Source organism: Urocampus carinirostris, chromosome 12, assembly GCF_059441175.1.
Source record: "Urocampus carinirostris isolate Australia breed hairy pipefish chromosome 12, RoL_Ucar_1.0, whole genome shotgun sequence".
Lineage (NCBI taxonomy): Eukaryota > Metazoa > Chordata > Actinopteri > Syngnathiformes > Syngnathidae > Urocampus > Urocampus carinirostris.
Genome location: NC_142360.1, coordinates 41,086,514 through 41,107,073, shown reverse-complemented (window position 1 = coordinate 41,107,073; position 20,560 = coordinate 41,086,514). Strand labels below are relative to the sequence as shown.

General features: G+C 40.9%; 1 protein-coding gene across 1 annotated transcript in view; it reads left to right on the top strand.

Moving 5' to 3' along the window:
* The first annotated feature begins 6,080 nt into the window (after positions 1 to 6,080).
* Positions 6,081 to 20,560, top strand: part of atf6 (activating transcription factor 6) — a 67,516-nt gene continuing 53,036 nt past the window's right edge. The window contains exons 1-7 of the mRNA XM_088349124.1: positions 6,081 to 6,340; positions 9,065 to 9,141; positions 9,215 to 9,296; positions 11,097 to 11,188; positions 15,704 to 15,812; positions 17,062 to 17,265; positions 19,213 to 19,367. Of these exons, the coding sequence (XP_088205250.1) occupies positions 6,244 to 6,340; positions 9,065 to 9,141; positions 9,215 to 9,296; positions 11,097 to 11,188; positions 15,704 to 15,812; positions 17,062 to 17,265; positions 19,213 to 19,367 (816 nt within the window). The 5' untranslated portion in view covers positions 6,081 to 6,243. The remainder of the gene's footprint in view (positions 6,341 to 9,064; positions 9,142 to 9,214; positions 9,297 to 11,096; positions 11,189 to 15,703; positions 15,813 to 17,061; positions 17,266 to 19,212; positions 19,368 to 20,560) is intronic.

Genomic DNA, 20,560 nt, shown 5'->3' with positions numbered 1-20,560 from the left:
AAACAGGATCGGGCCTCACCCAGACCCTAGCTCCGGTGGCCCCTTAACTCAATTGAGTTTGAGACCCCAAAGATGAAGAGATGATGTCACACAGTCTTCATCCTTTAAGCGATTAAAGTTCTCTGTATGGGGTTAACCTGATAATCCGCTGTCCGAGTCTGGATAACAGGGGCTTTACATGTAATCAATAGAAATGATTTGAAGAGTCTGTTTATTTTAAAAGGGGAGTCATGAAGCCAAACAGTAGGATTACAATAAAGACCGTTAATTGATGCAAGGATGCTTTTAGGCGGATTTGTTTTTTATCTGTCTGCATTTTGGGGTGTTTTGGAGTCAATATTTTACACTGTTCTGATTCACTGTAACCAAACTATAGTTTTCCAGCCCTTTTGGGTGAGTTACCCTGGCTCTATAGTTTTGGGGTATCTTTGTTTTTCAAAAGTCTGACAATTAAGAAAAAAAAGGATTTTTTTGCAATAACAAAAGGAACGAATAACTTTTTAGTAAGACATGCGATGATCGGAAGAATTAACGATGAAACTCATTGGAATAGGCAGCACGGCGGCGCAGTGGTGAGCGCTTGTACGGCACAGTTCTGAGGTCAAGAGACCTCCTGTGTGGAGTTTGCATGTTCTCCCCGTGCTTGCGTGGGTTTCCTCCAGGCACTCCGGTTTCCTCCCACTTTACAAAAACATGCATGTCAGGTTTATTGGCCGGTGTGAATGAGCGAGTGAGTTGTCTGTCCCTGCCAGGGTTGGGTAGAGTTACTTTAACTGGATTACTTTCAATGACTTTTGGATTACCCCAATAGCAAATATGCTCATAAAAGACAAAAGAAACTAAATAGGAATAAAATGAATCAATTTTGTCCAGGCTTGGGGAGTAACGGAATACATGGAAGGGCAAAAAGCTGTTTGGATTGATTTTCATTTTGTTTCTGTCGCATTTTATGTTAGTTTTGCAGGAGATCAAAGAGATCAAAGCCAGGAGAGAAAGCTTACCACGTGTTGTGAGTCATCATTTGATTCCTATTTAGTTTATTTTGTCTTTTATTAGCATTTTTGGTATTGGAGTCATCCAAAAGTCATTGAAAGTAATCTAGTTAAAGTAACCCTACACAACCCTGGTCCCTGCCTGAAGATAGCTGGGATGGGCTCCCCCGCGACCCTACTGAAGATAAACGGTGCAAATGATGGATGGATGGATGGATAATGGGAATATTGATTGGAGCGGACTGGTAGCAGATGGCGGACTCTTAGCGATGGCTCCCCGCCATAACAAGTCAAAGGCGCTGATCTCCTGATCTGTCAAAACGCAGCAGACAGAATCGGATCGGGTCCGGAGTCCTGCAGACCGCTTCAGGTTAATCTCCCCGCGACCTGAAATGTCCGGGAAGGATTAACAAGGAAGTACGCCAGCTTCTGATTTTTAAGACAAACCTCCGGGCAGAGGCAAGACATTTCCTACATAGAAAGGCCAAGAGACAGCCGACTGACTGAATGAGTTTCACCATCCATCCGTGATCTGCACCGCTTATCCTCAGTAGGGTCGCGGGGGTGCTGGAGCTCATCCCAGCTCTCTTCGGGCAGTTGGCAGGGGACACCTAGGGACGATTTGGACTGGCCAATGAACCTCAAATGCATGTTTTTGGAACGTGGGAGGAAACCGGAGTGCCCGGAGGAAACCCACGCAAGCACGGGGAGAACATGCAAACTCCACACAAGAGGTTCGATCTCATGACCTCGGAACTGTGCCGCACAAGCACTAACCGCTGCCCCGCCGTGCTGCCCTAATTCCACCATTGATCTGCAAATGAGGGAAACTCACTAATGACCCTTCGCGTGATAATGTGAAGAAAAGAATGTTTGTTGGGGGGGGCGTCATTAGCTCGTATTTTTCTTGTTGTATTTTTGTAGTATTACTGCAGTTTGTATTTTGTAGTATTTCTGTTGTATTTCCACAGTGCTTTTGTAGGATTTCCATAATTCTTATTATAGTGTATCTTTTTTTGTTTTGTTTGGTAGTATTTCTTTAGTTTTACTTTTGTAGTATTTCCGTCGTAATATTCCGGTAGCAATATGTTTGTAGTATTTCTGTCGTGATTGTCACAGAGTTTTATTAAGAAAGAGAACAGTGCTTGCAGCCACAATTCGATGATCGTCGGTCACAGGTAGCAGATAGCGGGAACGCGAAAAGTGTCACTTCCGTGTAGAGCGAGGGTCGTCGTTGACAGCGAGGAAAACAGGTCGATGGCCGGGACGGAGGAGCAAAAACAGAAACGGGTCCAGAAAAGAGCTCGGCAACAGCGATCAGACAGAAAACAGGACAAGATAGAATCGGATAGTCGCAAAAGCTTGCCTAGCTGGGAGCATAGGTTCGCAGACGATCAGACGGGTTATTTCAGGAAAGCAGGAGTTTAAAAAGAGTCCAGCAGCCAATCAGGGTCTGTGGCCAACGGGGCAGTGCATCAGTAATCATGACATTGTACTATTACTTTAGTTGTACTTTTGTAGTATTTCTGTCGTAATATTCCGGTAGCAATATGTTTGTCGTATTTCTGTCGTGATATTTATGTAGAAGTATTTTTGTATCATGATAGTACTGTAGTGGTGTTTTTGTAGTATTTCTGTTGTATTTCCACAGTGCTTTTGTCGGATTTCCATAGTTATTTTATAGTGTATATGTAGTATTTTTGTAGTATTACTTTAGTTGTACTTTTGTAGTATTTCTGTTGTAATATTTCGGTAACAATATGTTTGTCGTATTTTTGTCGTGATATTTATGTAGAGGTGTTTTTGTATTATAATAGTACTGTAGTGTTATTTCTGTAGTATTTTTGTATAAGTGTTTTGAAGTCGGGGTCTTGTGCAGTTATCGTGACTTTTCTTTCTGGTATAGGAATTGTTAGATGATCCAAATGTGTCACTGAGTATGTTGTCACCATCACAAGAGTTTTCTAACTATGTTCGTTTTATTATTTAATCATGACATTATTACTTTGATACTCACATTATTCATTTAGTTGTTATAAATGCACTTTTGTTCATCCACACATTTGAATGAATGTCAGGACCAGAACGGAAACAGGACCCGATCGCATTAAGTTTTATTAAAGGAAAGCGGAAGGGCTGCGTCCACGATCTGTAGTTCGCTAGGCGCAGGAAGCAAGTCCCTCCCGTACTCCGACTGTGATCCGAACACGGAAGTGGATCTTCCGTAGCGAGCGATGGCGGTGTCGAGGATGGAAAAACAGGTCGATAGCCGGGACCGGAGAGCAAAAACGTGTTCGGGATCAAAAACGGGTCATAAGTCGGGGCGGGAGAGCAGACGTGGTCAGGATCGAAAACGGGTTGTAAGTCGGGACGGGAGAGCAGACGTGGTCAGGATCAAAACGGGTCGTAGCTGAAGACAGACGGAAAAAAAACGGAACAGGTGGGAGTCAGGGTCGAAAAAGACTTGCTTAGTACACACTGAGGTTCGCAGACGGACTGACAACAGGATTGACAGGACCGAGTTCAAATAGTGACAGGGAGCCAATCAAAACCCGCGGCAGGTGGCGCCAAATGAGCAGGCACAGCTGAGTCACATCATGACAATGAAGTATTTACTTGCTGTATTCATATATTTCTTTGCCGGTTTAAGTTTCAATTTCCATTTGGCCAATCGACACCCCTTTCCTATAAAAAGGGGTCAGGCATTTTTCGATGCCCTTTTGTGGGAGATCACTCTTCTGATTTGTTTTATTTTGTCACTTTAAAAACAAAGACCTCCACCGAAAAGCTCTTTTCAGCTTTTTTTTGACTTTGTCCAATTTTTGGTCTGGTCCCGGGAGTTGAACACAAAGCGGGACACAGAATGTCGACGCCGAAGGAATCGACCCTGAGAATATCTGAAATGTACATTGTGCAAACATTACACAACGTCTTATCGACGTTTTATGTCAGCTGCTCGAGCGCCACAGATTTAGATGAGCTCGCATGCGGCCATCGACACACAAACACACCGCTATTCGAAAAATTCCTTGTCACTTTTAAATAGACAAGAAACTACGTCTGTAATAAATGAGGGGTGTCGTGATTACTGATTCGCTGCTGGACTGTTTTTAAACCCCCATCTTCCAAAAAGAACCCGTCAGACCGTCTGCGAACCTATGCTCTCCACTAGGCAAGCTTTGTACCATCCGACATTATCCTGCCCTGTTTTCCTGCCTGATACCTGTTGCCGACCTTTTTCTGGACCCGTTTCTGCTTTTGCTCCTCCGTCCCGGCCATCGACCTGTTTTGCCCTAATCATGTCAAGTCAAGTCAAGTCAAGTCATTTTTATTTGTGACGCCCTAAATCACGAAGAGTCTCAAAGGGCTTCACAGATTGTTACACTATATTACACAAACTATTTTCAACCGACAAGAGGAGTAGGTTATTCGTATGCAATGGAGTAGAAGTGAGTTTTAAGTTTAGATTTAAACATTTCCACTGAGGTTGCAGATCGAATCTCAGGGGGAAGAGCATTCTGAAATGATCTGCATTCATATAGCGCTTTTGAAGTCAATGACTTCCCAAAGCGCTTTACAGTGTGCTTCACATTTCCCAATAGCGGCCTTGTATTGCAGCCATGTAAGGCGCTAACCTGCTTATTGGGGGTATTGGGGGTTCAGTGTCTTACCCAAGGACACTTTAACATGTAACACTGACAAGCCGGGATTCGAACTGGGATCCCTTAATCCTAAAACGATCGCTCTACCTCCTGAGCTACTGCCGCCCCAATCATAATAATGAAGATAATAATAATTATAATCATACATTGTATTTCAAAGCACCTTTCTGAACACTGAAGGTCACTGTCCCGAAATAAAAATGATTTCAATAAGACAGAAATAAAAACAGACAATAAATACAGAAAAAAAAAAGAAAATAAAACCCACTACTGTTATTTCTTAACTATGTATAGGATAATGCAACATACACTTTCACATTTCATTTCTTTATTCTTACTTCATCACAATGTTGCTACTATTTTTGTACATGCAATTTGTCCCACTCTACAACCACTATCCTGTAAATATTACCTGTCTATTCTCATATGATTTGTATTTTTATTTGATTTTTTAAGCCCATAAATCATGTTTACCCAGGAGAGTTAAATCAAATCTTGTTGTAAATAATGTACAGTACACAACTATTCTATTCCAAATCACGTATAATTCGTTTTAACATGAGTAGATAGATAGATAGATGTCTAGATAGATAGATAGATAGATAGATGGATAACTGTATTCATCCCCGTAGGGAAATTCACAATTCCAGTAGTATCCTTGTGTTAAAAATAAAATAAAAGATATAGAATACAAAAATACCCAATCTAGCGTGTAAATAAAAAGCATTTAAACAGTGTACAGTATACAGGGTTGTGTAGGGTTACTTGAACTGGATTACTTTCAATGACTTTTGGATGACTCCAATACCAAATATGCTAATAAAAGACAAAAGAAACGAAATAGGAATAAAATGATGACTCACAACACGCGGTAAGCTTTCTCTCCTGGCTTTGATCTCTTTGATCTCCGGCAAAACGAGCATCAAATGCCACCAAAACAAAATGAAAATAAATCCAAACAGCTTTTTGCCGTTCCACGTATTCCGTTACTCCCCAAGCCTGCACAAAATGGAGTCATTTGATTCCCATTTAGTTTCTTTTGTCTTTAATGAGCATATTTGCTATTGGAGTCATCCAAAAGTATTTAAAAGTAATCCAGTCAAAGTAACCCTACCCAACCCTGACAGTATATATAGAGTTACAATTGAAAATGTTTATATTGACATCATTCAAACCCCAGTGAACGTGGTTTACAACGAGATTAGACATGGCACTCTGAACAAACACAAACAAGATTAAAAATAGAAAAATGAGCCCAAAAAAATGTCAGGGAAAATATTGACGAGGTAGTGCTTTTAATAATTAATGTAATAAATCGATAAAGCAATTGTATGTTAAAATGTGCCCACTAGTTTGCAGTACTGCGCCACTTAGTGGCGAACTGGAGTAATTCGTTTTCCTCTTTTTGATGTTTGTCCCTCGTGCGATGCCGTCTCCGCTGTTAAAACGACGTGTAGGTTTCCGTGACAAATAACAAAACACATTTGTGTCCATTTCTTCGCGTCAGTCGCCGTCAATGAGTTGTTCGATCTCACTAAGACGAATTTCATATTTGAATGACATTTATTTTCTAATGAATTTAAAAGGAAATGTCGTCCAATTTGACGTTCGACTACGATAACCACCAACCTTCTTCCAAGATGAACCCGGATCCGGGCTTCTCCATCGACCAAGGAGGCGACTGGGGTAATGTTTATGGACCTATTTCAACAAATAACGACACATAAATAGTGTTTAATGTTAGTATTGTATGCTTTTTAATTTGATGTAGAATCATTTGCAACGTGTTGACGAGTATTTGGGGTCTAGCTTACTTCATATGTTAGCTTGAGTTAGCATTAGCCTACCGGAAATGAGGCGATTATGTAATAGGTTGTGTACTTATTACGCGAGGGTTTCATCATCATTTTTTTCTTAGATTAAATATTAAAAGATCTTTATTAATTGGAAAAAAGAAAACATTTTGTGTACATATGAAGCGTTTCATGCATAATTGAGTTGAACATAATACTACGTATACATTCTATTATGTTGTCGTCCCCTTGGATTATATTCCGATAACAGTCCCATTATCCGTTAGTGTTGATATTTTTCTTTTTAATAATCGTTTCCTTCTTGCTATTTTCTAATAGTGCTTTGAAAATAAAATTCTGATGCATTTATTTAATCGGGCAAGTCCCCAATCAGTACTCCTGTCAATATCAAGATAAAGATTACATTCTTTTTAGATTATTATCTTAATATTCTTCTTTTAGATAGATAGATAGATACTTTATTCATCCCCGAAGGGAAATTCACATTTAAGTCGTTATTACATGTTTATCCTGGAGTGCTGTGTCTAACCTCGTTGTAAACAAGGATCACTACTTTATTATTAATGACAATTAAGACCTTTCTATCCAAATTCTAAATTTAAAAAAACAACGGAAAAAAACTCATAAAGTACAATTTACTTGCATCATTTTAAACGTTATTGATTCTCCATTTTAGGCAGCACGGCTGCGCAGAGGTTAGCGCGTGTGCGCAAAGTTCTGAGGTCATGAGATCGAACCTTCCTGTGCGGAGTTTGCATGTTCTCCCCGTGCTTGTGTGGGTTTCGGGCACTCCAGTTACCTCCCACATTCCAAAAACATGCATGTCATGTTAATTGGCCGGTCCAAATTGTCCCTAAGTGTGAATGAGCGAGTGAGTTGTCTGTCTCTGTGCCCTGCGACAGTTGAGGGTGTCCCCTGCCCACTGCCTGGACATAGCTGGGATGGGCTCCAGCACCCCCGTGACCCTACTGAGGATAAGGTGCAATTTTGTTTCTGCTCACTGAGAAAAGCTCCCAAACAGCTCCTCCGTTTGTTTATTCTTTTCTTATGATATATTATTAATTATAATAAAATGTAATTAGTCATTTCATATGTTTATCAGGGGATCCCTGAATAACACATAAAATAGAAATGAAAATATTCACAGATAGACCCAAAAATGTGTAAAATACAAAACAATTTTGGCTTCTCACACACTGAAAAGATTTCAAGTCGAACAAGAACACAAAATACAATACAAATTAGAAATATTAACTTTTGTGTGCAGTGACACGCTGGATGAGTGGTTAGCACAATTCTGAAGTCATGGGTTCAAAACCTTCTTTTGCAGAGTTTGCATGTTCTCCTCATACCTGCGTGGGTGTCCTCTGCGCACTCCGGTTTACTCCCACATTCCAAAAACATGCATCACAGGTTTATTTGCCGGTTTATACATACAGTACTTTCTTTTTTGTCTTTGTACTGAACTCTATTATTACCCAACACCCCTAGAACACCTTCTCTATTTGTTAACAAGTGTGACGTAGCATTGTTGAGGCAGAAAGGCAGAATTCGTGTCAATTTATAGCAGCCCATTGACACAAAAAGATTGTAGATCATACATGTGAAAAGCTTAAAATAGCATAAAGTATGTGCTTAGTAACAAGATCGCGGCTTCATTTTAGTAATCAAAGTCAACAACAACCAAAAACACTTTGGATCAGCTCTAGATTTCTTGTTTTAAAGGTGTTTGAAAAAGGCCTTGAAAGTGTTAAAAAAGTGCTTGAATATGGCCAAGAAAGTATGAACCCTGAAAAATGTGGCACGTCAATAATAGTGCAGGCAAAAAATAGCTTTCAGGTGAATCATGCTAGTTTCAAAGCATGGTACTATTTTCATTGCGCAATAAATGTTCTGCTTGTTGCATCTTTTATTTCGTGCGTACAACTTAGAAAATGTCCCCGCCCGGGTGGCCCACAACTTTTTCAAGAAAGAAAGAACCGATTACGAAATCTTTGTACGGTTTGGAAATGTCTGTTTTTTAGCAATTTGCATACTCGGTTGCCAATCAGAGGACGGCATCGAATAACTTCGTGCTTCCGGACTTTCCCGAGCGTTATGAGGTCGCTTATTTGCATATCATTTAGACGCAGAGAGAACACAATAAAAATTGTGAAGTGGTTAGGAATCAAGCCAAAACCTCAGCCACAGGGGAAAGATTCAAAAGAAGCTAACAAAATGGATGACGCTACAAAACGTAAACATTAAACGCATAATGGAAAGAAGAGTTCACGTGGTTTGGAGCAAACATTGCATGAATGAAGATGAGTAAATTCAGGTAAATACTGATGGCAGATGGAAAACAGCAATGAATGTTAGAAGTAGATTTATAATAAACCTAAAGTGTTGTTCTGTTTTATATTCTGATGATGTATCCTTAATACTTTGCAAAAATAGTTTTTTTTTGCGATGAGTCGTCTTATTGTGTTTCAAGTTGTGAAAAATGGGGCAGGCAACTTTTCAGAGTTGTTTTTCTCATGAGTTTCAGACACCGATGTTGCGCTAATACTCCACTTTGTGTCATCAGACTATTAATGCCACGCTATTCTTCCCACAGACATAAGTCTTTTTGACGAACTGGACTCCCTGGGGGTCGCAGAGGATTTGCTGAAGGTTTTCGAGGACACAGACTTTGTGAGTACTGCCGACTGAGAATACCGAAGCGGAACACTATTTTCACCCGGAATGTCTTTTTTTTGCTTTTCAGACGTGCAGCGGTCCAAACCTGGACTTTGATATTCCCATACCCGGATGGAATGAAGGCTACTACGCAAGCGGCACCTGCACAGGTGAATTACAAATGCTGAGGTATTTCTTGTGTCGTCTGGAGTTACATGCATCTCTAAGGGAGGTGTTGTCGTCGTTGCACTGTGACATCGACATAGAAACCTTTCTATATGGATTCAATGAATGTATATGCCGAGATAATTGCTTCGAATTTTCATTTATTTGCTTCAGAATATCTAATTCAGTGGTTACCGATTTGGCCAGTAGGCGGTGTTTACGTTTTCCCACACAAATTGGTTCCACAAAAAGCCTCTTTTTGTCTTTGGTGTTATTTATTCTCTTAACAAAATGTATTTTCGTTTTTTAGACATTTTATTTCTCACACACAATTTGACAGACGGTTGGGTCACCCATCATACAGCAACACAAACAAAAAATATATACAATTGACATTCCCATAAATAACAAAAGAAACAACAACAAAAAATGTTAATACAAGAAATAAAAGAAAAGGTGAGGTGTTTAGACATCAAGTAAAAATTGTGTGATAAGCTTCCATCTTTTCTCGAATTGATCTAGTTTCAGTTGAAGTCTCGCGATGACTTTTTTCCATAATTTACAATGGCTTGCAAAACTCTTTGTCCCCCTTGAACTTTGTGAGCTTTTGCCACATTTCAGAATTCAAACATCAAGATATTAAACTGTCATTTCCTGTGAAGTGGAACACATTTTATTGGATATTTTCAACTTTTTTTTTTTACAAATGAAAAACGAAAAAGTGGGCGTGCAAAATGATTCAGCCCTATTGAGTTAAGACTTTGTAGCGCCACCTTTTGCTGCGATGACACCTGCAAGTCGCTTGGGGTATGTCTCTATCAGTATTGCACATCGACGCAACTGATATTTTTGCCCAGCTCAGTGAGGATGGCTGTAAAGCCCTTGTGAACAGCAACTTTTTCAGTTCTTTCCACAGATTTTCAATTGGATTGAAGTCTGGACTTAGACTTGCCCATTCCAACGGCTTGATATATTTTTTGGTGACCCATTCCACTGTAGCTTTTGCTTTATGTTATGGATCATTGTCTTGTTGGAAGACAAATCACCGTCCCAGTCTCTTGCGGACTCCATCAGGTTTTCTTCCAGAATGGTCCATTTGGCTCCATCCACCATCCCATTAATTTTAACCATCCTGCCTGTCCCTGCTGGGCCCAAAGCATGATGCTACCACCACCATGTTTGACAGTGAGGATGGTGTGTTGAGGGTGATGAGCTGTGCTGCTTTTACACCAAATATAACGTCTCGCATTGTTGCCAAAGAGTTGGATTTTGGTCTCATCTGACCAGAGCACCTTCTTCCACATGTTTGGTGTGTCTCCCAGGTGGCTTGTGGCAAACTTTAAACGACACCTTTTATGGCTATCTTTAAGGAATTGCTTCCTTCTTGCCTCTCTTCCATAAAGGCCAGATTTGTGCAGTATACGACTGATTGTTGTCCTATGGACAGATTCGGGAGACCTCTGTAGACCTCTGTAGTTCATCCAGAGTGATCATGGGCCTCTTGGCTGCACCTCTGATCAGTTTAAAATATCCAATAAAGTGTGTTCCACTTCATAATTGTGTCACACTTATTGTTGATGCTTCACAAGAAATTGCAGTTTTGTATCTTGATGTTTGAAGTCTAAAACGTGGCAAAAGCTCACAAAGTTCAAGGGGGACAAATAGTTTCGCAAGCCACTGTATGTGCATGCTGCAAGATGGCGACTTTTTTTTAATTAACAACAAAAATGTTCTTTTGATCTGCGCTAGATTTCTCCCTTTGTCTGTTTGTTGCAACTCAACTCTGTTTGTCCTTGTGCATCCAGATGGCGAGGCGAGCGTCCAATCTCTGTCACCCGCTCACACCTTGAGCTGCGTCCCCTCCCCCGCTGCTGCAGAGTCCCCATACTCTTTACAAGTAAGTCCAGCGCCTTCACACCTTTGCAGATTTCCACTTGTATTTTCCACCCTCAACTCCCCCGCCGTCCGTTTGACAGGATTCGTCCTTGCTCCTGTTTTCATGTTGTGCGTTTAAAGGTCAGGGAAATGCTTGAATTCTGGGTGAAGGGCTTGAAAAGGCTTGAAATTGTTGCCATTGCCTGGCCGTCTAACTATATAAATACATATTTCTTTTTTTAAAAGTGTGTGAAAATGACGCCGATACGCTTGCGCCCGTGGTTTGTCATTTTGGCGTTGTCATGTGAAGCGTCGTCGCCCCCTACTGGTCACATCCGAGAGGACGGCTCTATTTAGAAAAAACGGCTGTTTCGGCTCCCAAACGCCCCCTCAAATTTATTATTGTTATTTTTTTTTTTCTCAATGATATATTGTCAATAATGATAAAACGTTATGCACTGAATGATTTAGTAATGAGTTAAAATCCATATGTTTTGCAGGGAATATCTGAAGAACACACGAAATATACATTTCAATATTCATAGATCTTTGAAAAATTTTTAGATTTTACACACTGAACACATTTTAAGTCAAACAACAACACCAAATCCCTAAAAAGGCAAAATAATCAAATACAGATTCAAATGATGAAATCTTGAGTGCTATAAATACATGAAAACATCTATTTTAACCAATTGAGACAGAGGTCCTCTTTAAAACACACACAAAATATAGATTTCTTACTGACTTGTTTACTATGTAAGTGCTTGCTTACTTGTTTACTTACTTACTATGTGTTTGCTTGCTTACTTGTTTACTTACTATGCAAGTATTTACTTATTTAATCACATGCTTATTTACTTACTATCTAAGTGCTTACTTACTTATTTACTTACTTACTATGTAAGTGCTTACTTACTTACTTGTTTACTTACTTACCATGTAAGTCAGGTCAACAAGTGTTTGCTTACTTACTTACTTACCATGTAAGTGCTTGCTTACTTACTTGTTTACTTACTATGTATGGGGTGACAGTAGCTCATGAGGTAAAGCGCTCGTCTCGGGATCTAGAGGTCGCAGATTCGATTCCCGGATCCTCCGTGTTATATGTCCTTGGGCAAGACACTGAATCCCTAATGCCTCCAATAAGCAGGTCGGCGCCTTGCATGGCTGACTCCCTATTGGTGTGTGAGTGTGTGTGTGAATGGGTAAGTGTGAATCACATTGTAGAGCGCTTTGGGAGCTCTTCGGTGACTTGAAAAGCGCTGTATAAATAAGTACATTTACATTTAGATGAGAATAAGTCAAACAAAATTCAAAAGAGCAGCAATCTCTAAGATTGAAAAGTTCAATGCTCTCTGATTCGGAGATATCAATATCATTCAAATGAGCCCAAATTGGGCTGATTTTGATTGGCCAACAGCTCTAGAGCCCTTTTCCTGTTTGTAAACATGTGTGACGTAGCCAAGCCGCATAAGAATTCTTGAGGCAGAATTCATGTCAGTTTATAGCAGCCCACTTCTTTTGTTTGGACCTGGATTTATTTGCTTGGAAGGTCCTGAAAAAAAATGGAAAGTTGCTTTTGAAAAGTGCTTGTTGATGAAAACGGTGCACGAATCCCGTTTTAGACGCGTCCTTTCACTCGTGCGTTCGATGCAAATCGGACCCTCGATCGCCCCCGCCATCCGTTGGATTCGCATACGTGCAGGAATCCAGATGGAACCTAAACTCGGGCAGATGCTCCCGGCTGTCAAACACCTACTGCACGCACGCTTCACACTTGACTCCATTGGGACGTTTAGTAGCCCGAGACCAAAACACCTTGTCAACTTTGTATTTAATGTCCATTCTGATGATTTTGCTGCTTCGTTGGTAATACGGCGAGTGTTGACAGCTTTGCTCGAATTAGAATCATTTCAAAGGCACGTCTTCTCGTGCAGAAATGGTAAATGGTCTGCATTTTCTTTTTAGCGCTTTTCAAGTCAATGAAGACAGTACACACACACACTTACACACCGATAGGGAGTCTGCCTCCAAACGTTTTGAGGATAATCAAGATGGTAAATGGTCTGCATTTCTATAGCGCTTTTCAAGTCAATGAAGACCTCCCAAAACGCTTTACAATGTGCTTCACACTTACCTATTCACACACACACACACACACACTCACACACCGATAGCGGCCACGCAGACATGCAAGGCTGCCGACCTGCTTATTGGGGGAATTATATTTATTCATAAGTGAAAAATTTGAGAGAATACTGTCTCCTTGGCCACATTTTTGAACCCAATGCGGCCCACGACTCCAAAGAATTGCCCACCCACGTCTAGAAGAATACAGTGTCCCAGTTTTCAGTGTCCCAGAATGTGATGCACATTTTCAGCATAGAAAAAGAAGACGCTTGAAAAATTCCAAGAAGATGATGCGTCGACAAATCGCTAGTTGTCCGTGTTGAAAAAGATGACACTTTTTTAACGTAGAGGAAGACACCCAAAAAATGATGCTTACTTTCATTATAGATCAGGGGGGCCAAACGTTTTAGCCCGGGGGCCACATGCTAGAAAACAATTCTCACGGGGTCCGGACTAGTGAATTGAAGAGAAAGAGAGAAAGTGACAGTGTGAGAAAACGAGAGAGAGGGAGGGAGAAAGGAGTGTGAAAAAGAGGGAGATAGAAAGAGAAGAGGGAGAAAAGGAGATTAAGACAGACAAAAAGACAGAGAGACAGAAGGACAGCAAGAAAGAGAGAGAACTAAAGAGAGAGGGAGGAAGAGATGGAAGAAAATAAATAAATAAAGGGATCAGGCTCGCCAAGGGTTTTATTCCAGTTGGAGGTTAATGATCCAGTTCCCGAGACGGGGTAGAAAGAGAAATCACACGCAGAAATTGGAACTGTTTTCATTTTTTTCCTTTTGTAGTTGTATAGTAGTTGTTTTTTGACAGTACATTTCTTAGTGCTGCTTTTACAATAATTGTAAACCCCCCAGGTAGACAACCATATAGCGGGAGATAGAAACCTAAGGTGGGACCCATTTTAAATGTAAATGCGCTAATCCCTTCCAAGCCCCGTAAAAGTACGTTGTATTTAATATATCATAAAAGAACATCAGAACATGAAAAAAATACATGTTAAAATGAGGTTAAAGGACAATAAACATAAAACAAGAGCCACATAATGTAACACAAAGAATAAAGGAAATTTTAAAAATGTATTCATTTAAATACTTTTTTGCCTTGCATTTCTTGAAAGACTGATCCAATGACGTCCGCTTTCACTGGCATTTAACAATCTTTCGGAAAAGCACGAGAAAGTCGTAGCCATAGCCCGACTTGTCAACACTTTATCCGGGTGATTCCTTTTCAAAAATTCCGAGACTTTGCGGAAAATGATTGAAATGATGGCTGCGTCCTCCTCCCATTCTATTCTGCCGGGACCCGTCCTCCTCTATGTCCCTGAACTCTAGACCAGTGTTTTTCAACCTTTTTTTGAGCCAGGGCACGTTTTTTTTTACATTGGAAAAATTTCGCGGCACACCACTAACCAAAAATGTAAAATGACACTGAACAGTATGTTTAATTACAATATAATTTATAATACCCCCAGTTTTTACAGCACAGATACTTGACAATGACATAATATTTGCAGAAAACGATTCATAAATGTATTATCAAGTTTTAAAAAGTGACATTGGATAATTTCTCACGGCACAGCTGACGATCTCTCACGGCACAATGGTTGAAAATCACCGCTATTGATTGCGACGGTGACACGAAGAGCATGCTGAGAATACCCTTGCGCACCTGGTTACAAGGCAGATTGCCAGGGAAACTGGTAGCGGCGAATAGCAGCACGAACTGTATTGTTGCGTTTGTAACGAGCGCCATTATTATCATGTTCAGTTACTTTGTAACCTGAAACCTTTTTATTTAGAGACATTTGTAACCAAAGGTACCATTGTACATTAACACTGCAAATTTTGAATTTCAGAGGATTTTGGGGACCCTAAATAATTGGTTGTGGATGTCGTATAGTGGGATAAAATCTGTAAAGGCCTCACGATAGAATAAAAACTGTCAGGGGCCGGACTTGTAGGCAAAAGATAAAGATGGAGAGCAAGAGAGCGATGAAGAGAGAGAAAAGACCGGAAGTGTGGGAAAGAAATAAGTAGAGAGAAAGAAAAAAGGGAAAAAGATGATAAAGAGAATTACAGCGGGAAACAGTCTGATAGCCAAAGAAAGAGATAAAAAAAGAGACAAAGATAAAATGGGAAAATAAGAGTGAGGGAAAAAGACAGTGAGATAGATAATGAGGGAAGAAAAAGAGAGAGAAAAAAGAAATAGAGGGAGAGAGAGGGGAAGTGAGAGGGAGAGATATAATAAAGAGAAATATGGACAGAGAGAAAAGTGAGAATGCGATATAGTGAGCGAAATTTTGGAAAATTGTGAGAAGTGGAGGGACATTTCTGCGGACATTACCTTTGAGAGACGATTTGCCTTACGCTCGCGTATGCCAACCCGACGTATATTCTCCCCGCAGGACGAGGCCGCGTCTTCCCCGGCATCCGTGTCCTCGGAGTCTAGCGGCTTCTCTGAAGTCGGACCGCCGGCCAAGAAAACGCCCAAGCGGAGCGGCCACACGACAGCAGGTGATTCGGCCGTCGCCGCCGTTCCTAGATCCCGGAGCCGAGCCACGCCCACCGCGGTTACCGTATCCCTGTATCACACGGGGAGCAGATAGAGCGGCTGAAACGACAGCGAGCGACTTTTTACTCTCTATTCCTTCTTATGCAAACTTATCTCAAAAGTCAGTAGAAAAGGCTAACAATGAGAACATACATCGAGGTGTCCAAAGACGCTAATGACCTTGCAATGTCGGCCATCTTTGAGGAAGTCGTCAGCCCTGTACCACCTACTTATAGAAATTGATTCCCATTTTTGACAGATACTGGATATACAATGAGTGATCCAGTATATCAAATTGATGAAACAAGTGTCATTTTCATTTGAAATGGCATCACAAGTACCATATTCTCTCACAACACCCAATAGCACAGCTCTATTTAGAAAACCGGCCCTTTTGGCTCTGTTTGAGGAATTGTATATTTAAAAAAACAAACCTTACGTATAAAATGATTTAGTGTTGGTAATTACATATGTGTTGCAGGGGATCCTTGAAATACATGAAAAATAAATGTAAATATTCACAGATCTACAAAAAAATAACACACTCGTATCAATAAAATGAAAATGATTTACTCTTCAGTGCTATAAATAACTGATAAAATACAAAAAAAAAACTACAGTTTTATTTTAACCAATTTAGACACAGATCCTCTGAAAAACACACAAAAATAAAAATAAGTAAAACAAAAAGCAAAAGATTGAAAGATTGAATGCACTTTCATTTGTAGATATAAATATCATTGAAATAAGTCCAAATTGGGCTCTTTTTTCTACTTTTTATACATACAGTACTTTTATTTTGTCTTCCCTATTGAACTCCTTATTACCAAACACTTTATAGAGCCTTTCCCGTTTCTGTAAACAAGTGAAATATTGAAGCTGCGCCTGCAATGTTGAGGCAGAATGGCAGAATTTGTGTCAGTTTACAGTCAGTGTCACACCAAAAGACCCTGTTTTGGCATTACATCGCTTCAGAACAATTTGATTGGGTGAGTGGGCGGAGCTATGCACACACAGAACTCTCCCCTCTCACACCCGTCCCACTGCGCCAAAGGGAAATACATCAGTTTGCAGTGTTTCGGGACATATTTACAAAAGAACTTTGCTTGCACCTTTTGAAACCAGTGTTATTGAAAAAAGTAAGGTCAAAAGTAACTCTGGGGAGGAGACAAGTTTATCAATATGTCCGTCTCCTTTCCTGCGGCACGACAGCCAAAGCGGCGTACCCGAGCAGCAGGCCCATTCGAACGGGCGCCGGGTTCCCAATCCAACCCAAGCCGGTGATCGCGGCCGTCCCCCTGGCGCACGCCGTCCCTCCCCTGCAACCCAAGACCATTATCCTGCAGCCCCTCCGGACCGCCGTGCTTCCCGTGGTCAAAACGGCTCCCGTCAGCATCCAGCCGGCGCTCCCTGCAGGTAGGAGGAGGTACTTTGAAAAAGTGGCTCGACATGTTTTGTGGATACAAAAAATCGCTCGAAAACGAAATTTTGTTTAAATAAGGTGGTAGGAAAAGAGCGTCTTACATATTTGTAACCATCAAACATCGGCCTGTCATAACACAAAAACACAGCCGTAGATTTTTTCAATGAAAACAGAAAACTTTGTCAGTCGGTTCCAGTAATCCAATCATCTGAGAGTGAGATTGTCATGTAGGGGAGCAGGTTGTGACTCCTGGGTGGAAAGCATATATTTCTTTGTCTTTTTGTTTATTGTCAAGTGAATTGACAAACACTTGAATTTTTGTGTTTTATATTCTAGAGTGTTCTGTTTTTTGTGCACTTTAATATTTGAACAAAGAGTAGGAAATCAAAAAATGTCTTTAAGAGATCCGATTCATTGGAAAAAAAAATAGCCGACCGATTCATCATTTATATAAATAAAGGTCAGTAGCATCCCTAATCCTGATTACGTATATCGCCGTTCCTCCCCAAGCCTGGAAATTTGTTTCTTGTGCTTCTCTGCAATCCCACTCGTTTGCTTAGTCATACGCAATCTAAATCTATTGCTGTGGATTTCTGTGTTTTGCATCTTTGTTTAGACTTCCAAGATTTTAGGTTTTTCTTTCCACACGAGCGTCATTTGTAAAGTAGCCAACAGGGGGCACTGTTGGTACACACTTGAAAGTGCCCTAGTCGTACTCCTGAATACAACAGGAAGAAATCTTGACGCCAGGGGTCTCAAACTCAATTTAGGGTCCGGGTGAGAAAAATGGCTTATAAAAATATTCCCTTGTTCGCCACAAAATAACATGCACAAATACTAAATGTTGGCCTGGAGAGGGATGGTCGCCACTAGGCTGTCCTTGCCCAGGACACACCACAGGAAATGGTGCCCCTAGCACCCGGGTGCTTCAGGGATCCCAAGCAAAAACTGAAGATTAAGAATGAATTCTGTATTATTCTGTTGTTGGGTTGGATCCCTTAAAGCACGCGGACGGTAAGGACACTATTCAAATTAGGGGTCTTGTAGCTGGTGCCCGCACAGGTGCCTGCAGACAATTGAAAGCAGTGTGATTTTCAAGTCAATTTCTTTTTTTAAGGTTGACCGAGTCAAATGAACCCTTCTTCCTACTTATCTCTCCTCTTCGCTTTCTTTTTCATTATCTTCTTTCTTTTTTCTCCCTCTTTCTTTCTCTTTCTTTCTCTTTCTTTCTTCTTCTTTCTCTCTTACTTCTCTATTTTTTTCTTTCTTTCTGACTTGCTCTCTTGCTATTTTCTTTTCTTTTATGATATGTTTGTCTTGTCCTCTTCTCTATTGTAACCTGTGATTTTTTTTTTTTTTTTTTAACATCTGAGCACATTTACGAGCATTCCACCATAAAGATGACGCTTCGCTTGGAATGTGGACTTCAAAAAAAAAAGAAAAACAGGTCACAGATAGTGAGATTCCACATGTAAACACTGTGAGAGCCGAGATCTGGAGGACGGCAGCAGTGAGGAAGGTTAGGAGGCTTAGATAGATAGATAGATAGGTAGATAGATGGATGGATGCTTTCTTCATCCCTGTAGTGAAATTCACACTTCCAGCAGTATCCATGTGTTGAAAAGTAAAATAATAAAATAAAAGATACAGAATACAAAAATACCCAATATAACGGTTTGCTATAGAGTATTGAAATAGTGCAGCGTAAAATACACACTGTGATAAAAATAGGGTCATATGCAAATGTAGGGGTAGGGTTTTAATGTGGGCTTTTACTCCCCCGGGTGGAGTTAAAGAGCGTCATGGTATGACGGAGAAATGATCTCCTCAGTCTTTCCGTGGAACAAGACTAATAGAATGTGTTTTTTTTTAGCGATACTGTTCCTAATGTGTGACTTCACGTTCCTTCATTGTAACCTTCGCCTTGTCTCTTTGTCCAGGCCAGGCGATCGTGCTGTCACGTGCAAGCCAGTTGGTGCAGATCGATACTCCTCAGGCGGCGAGCGGTAGCGTCCTCACCTTACCGGGCCGAAGTCGAGACGTCCCCGCGGCGGCGCCGATGTTCACGCTTCGAAGCCCTTCTTCGGACGACGACGTGAGTTCACGGAAATGCCAATACTCCTCGGCTCGCACGACAGTTTCACATCGCCCGCTACGATTCCATCCAATCGGCCTCCTATGCCGGGGAGAATAACCGCACGGAAGGCGGACCGTCCCTGAGGGTCCATTTTCCATAGAGCGGGTCCTTTTTCACGCTATCTGGGACTGTCCAAACGGGTTTTAACTCTCAGACGCTCACAAAATCCCAACCTCAACATTGTCAAATATGCTTGGTGAACAACATACAGAACGGATCAAATGAATTCCTCATCCCCTTGTGTATATGTAGGGAGTACTAACCAAACAAAACATTTTATGATCAGGAAACATCGGCCTGTCATAACACGAAAACACAGCCATAGATTTTTTTTTATTACACTGGAAAACTTCCAGTAATCCAATCATCTGATGAGTGAGATTGTCATGCAGGGGAACGAGCCATTCAATTCACAATATCATCTCATTTGGGGAAACTAGTATAGGATCCTTTCTCAGTGGTTCCTGCGTCTTTAAACATGAATTGTTCCAAAACGACCTCTCTCTCATTGAGGGACGTCTTGTCAGCTATCATAGACAGGGGGGGGGAATGGAGAAATGGGTAGGATAGAGATTGAGAGAGGGGAAGGAGAGAGAGAGGGATCGCATAGTCACTTGATATTGTTTTACTGTTGATTCTTGGTCTGCACAAAATATTGCAGTTGCCTATTTCTACTTGACATGTTGTCTCAGGTTGTGAGAGTTGGATTTAATGTATTTGGTCAGGAGGTAGAGCACTCGTCTTGGGATCAAGAGATCGCAGGTTCGATTCCCGGCCCCTCCGTGCTATATGTCAAAGTGTCCTTGGGCAAGACACTGAATCCCTAATGCTCCCAATAAGCAGGTTGGCGCCTTGCATGGCTGCTATTGGTGTGAGAGTGTGTGTGTGAATGGGTAAGTGTGAAGCACATTGTAAAGCGCTTTGGGAGGTCCTCATTGACTTGAAAAGCGCTATAGAAATGCAGACCACTTTATATTGTTTACTGCTGATAGATGTCGCTCTTCAAAGTGTAGGAAAAATCTTTAGCTGATTTTTTTCCTACACCAATCCTTTTAAAAGTATAGGAAATGGTTCCTTTCCCTGGTAACTATTTACTTTGAGTATGGACTAACTCAGTTACTACCTTAGATACTTTTTGGAAAAAGTAACTC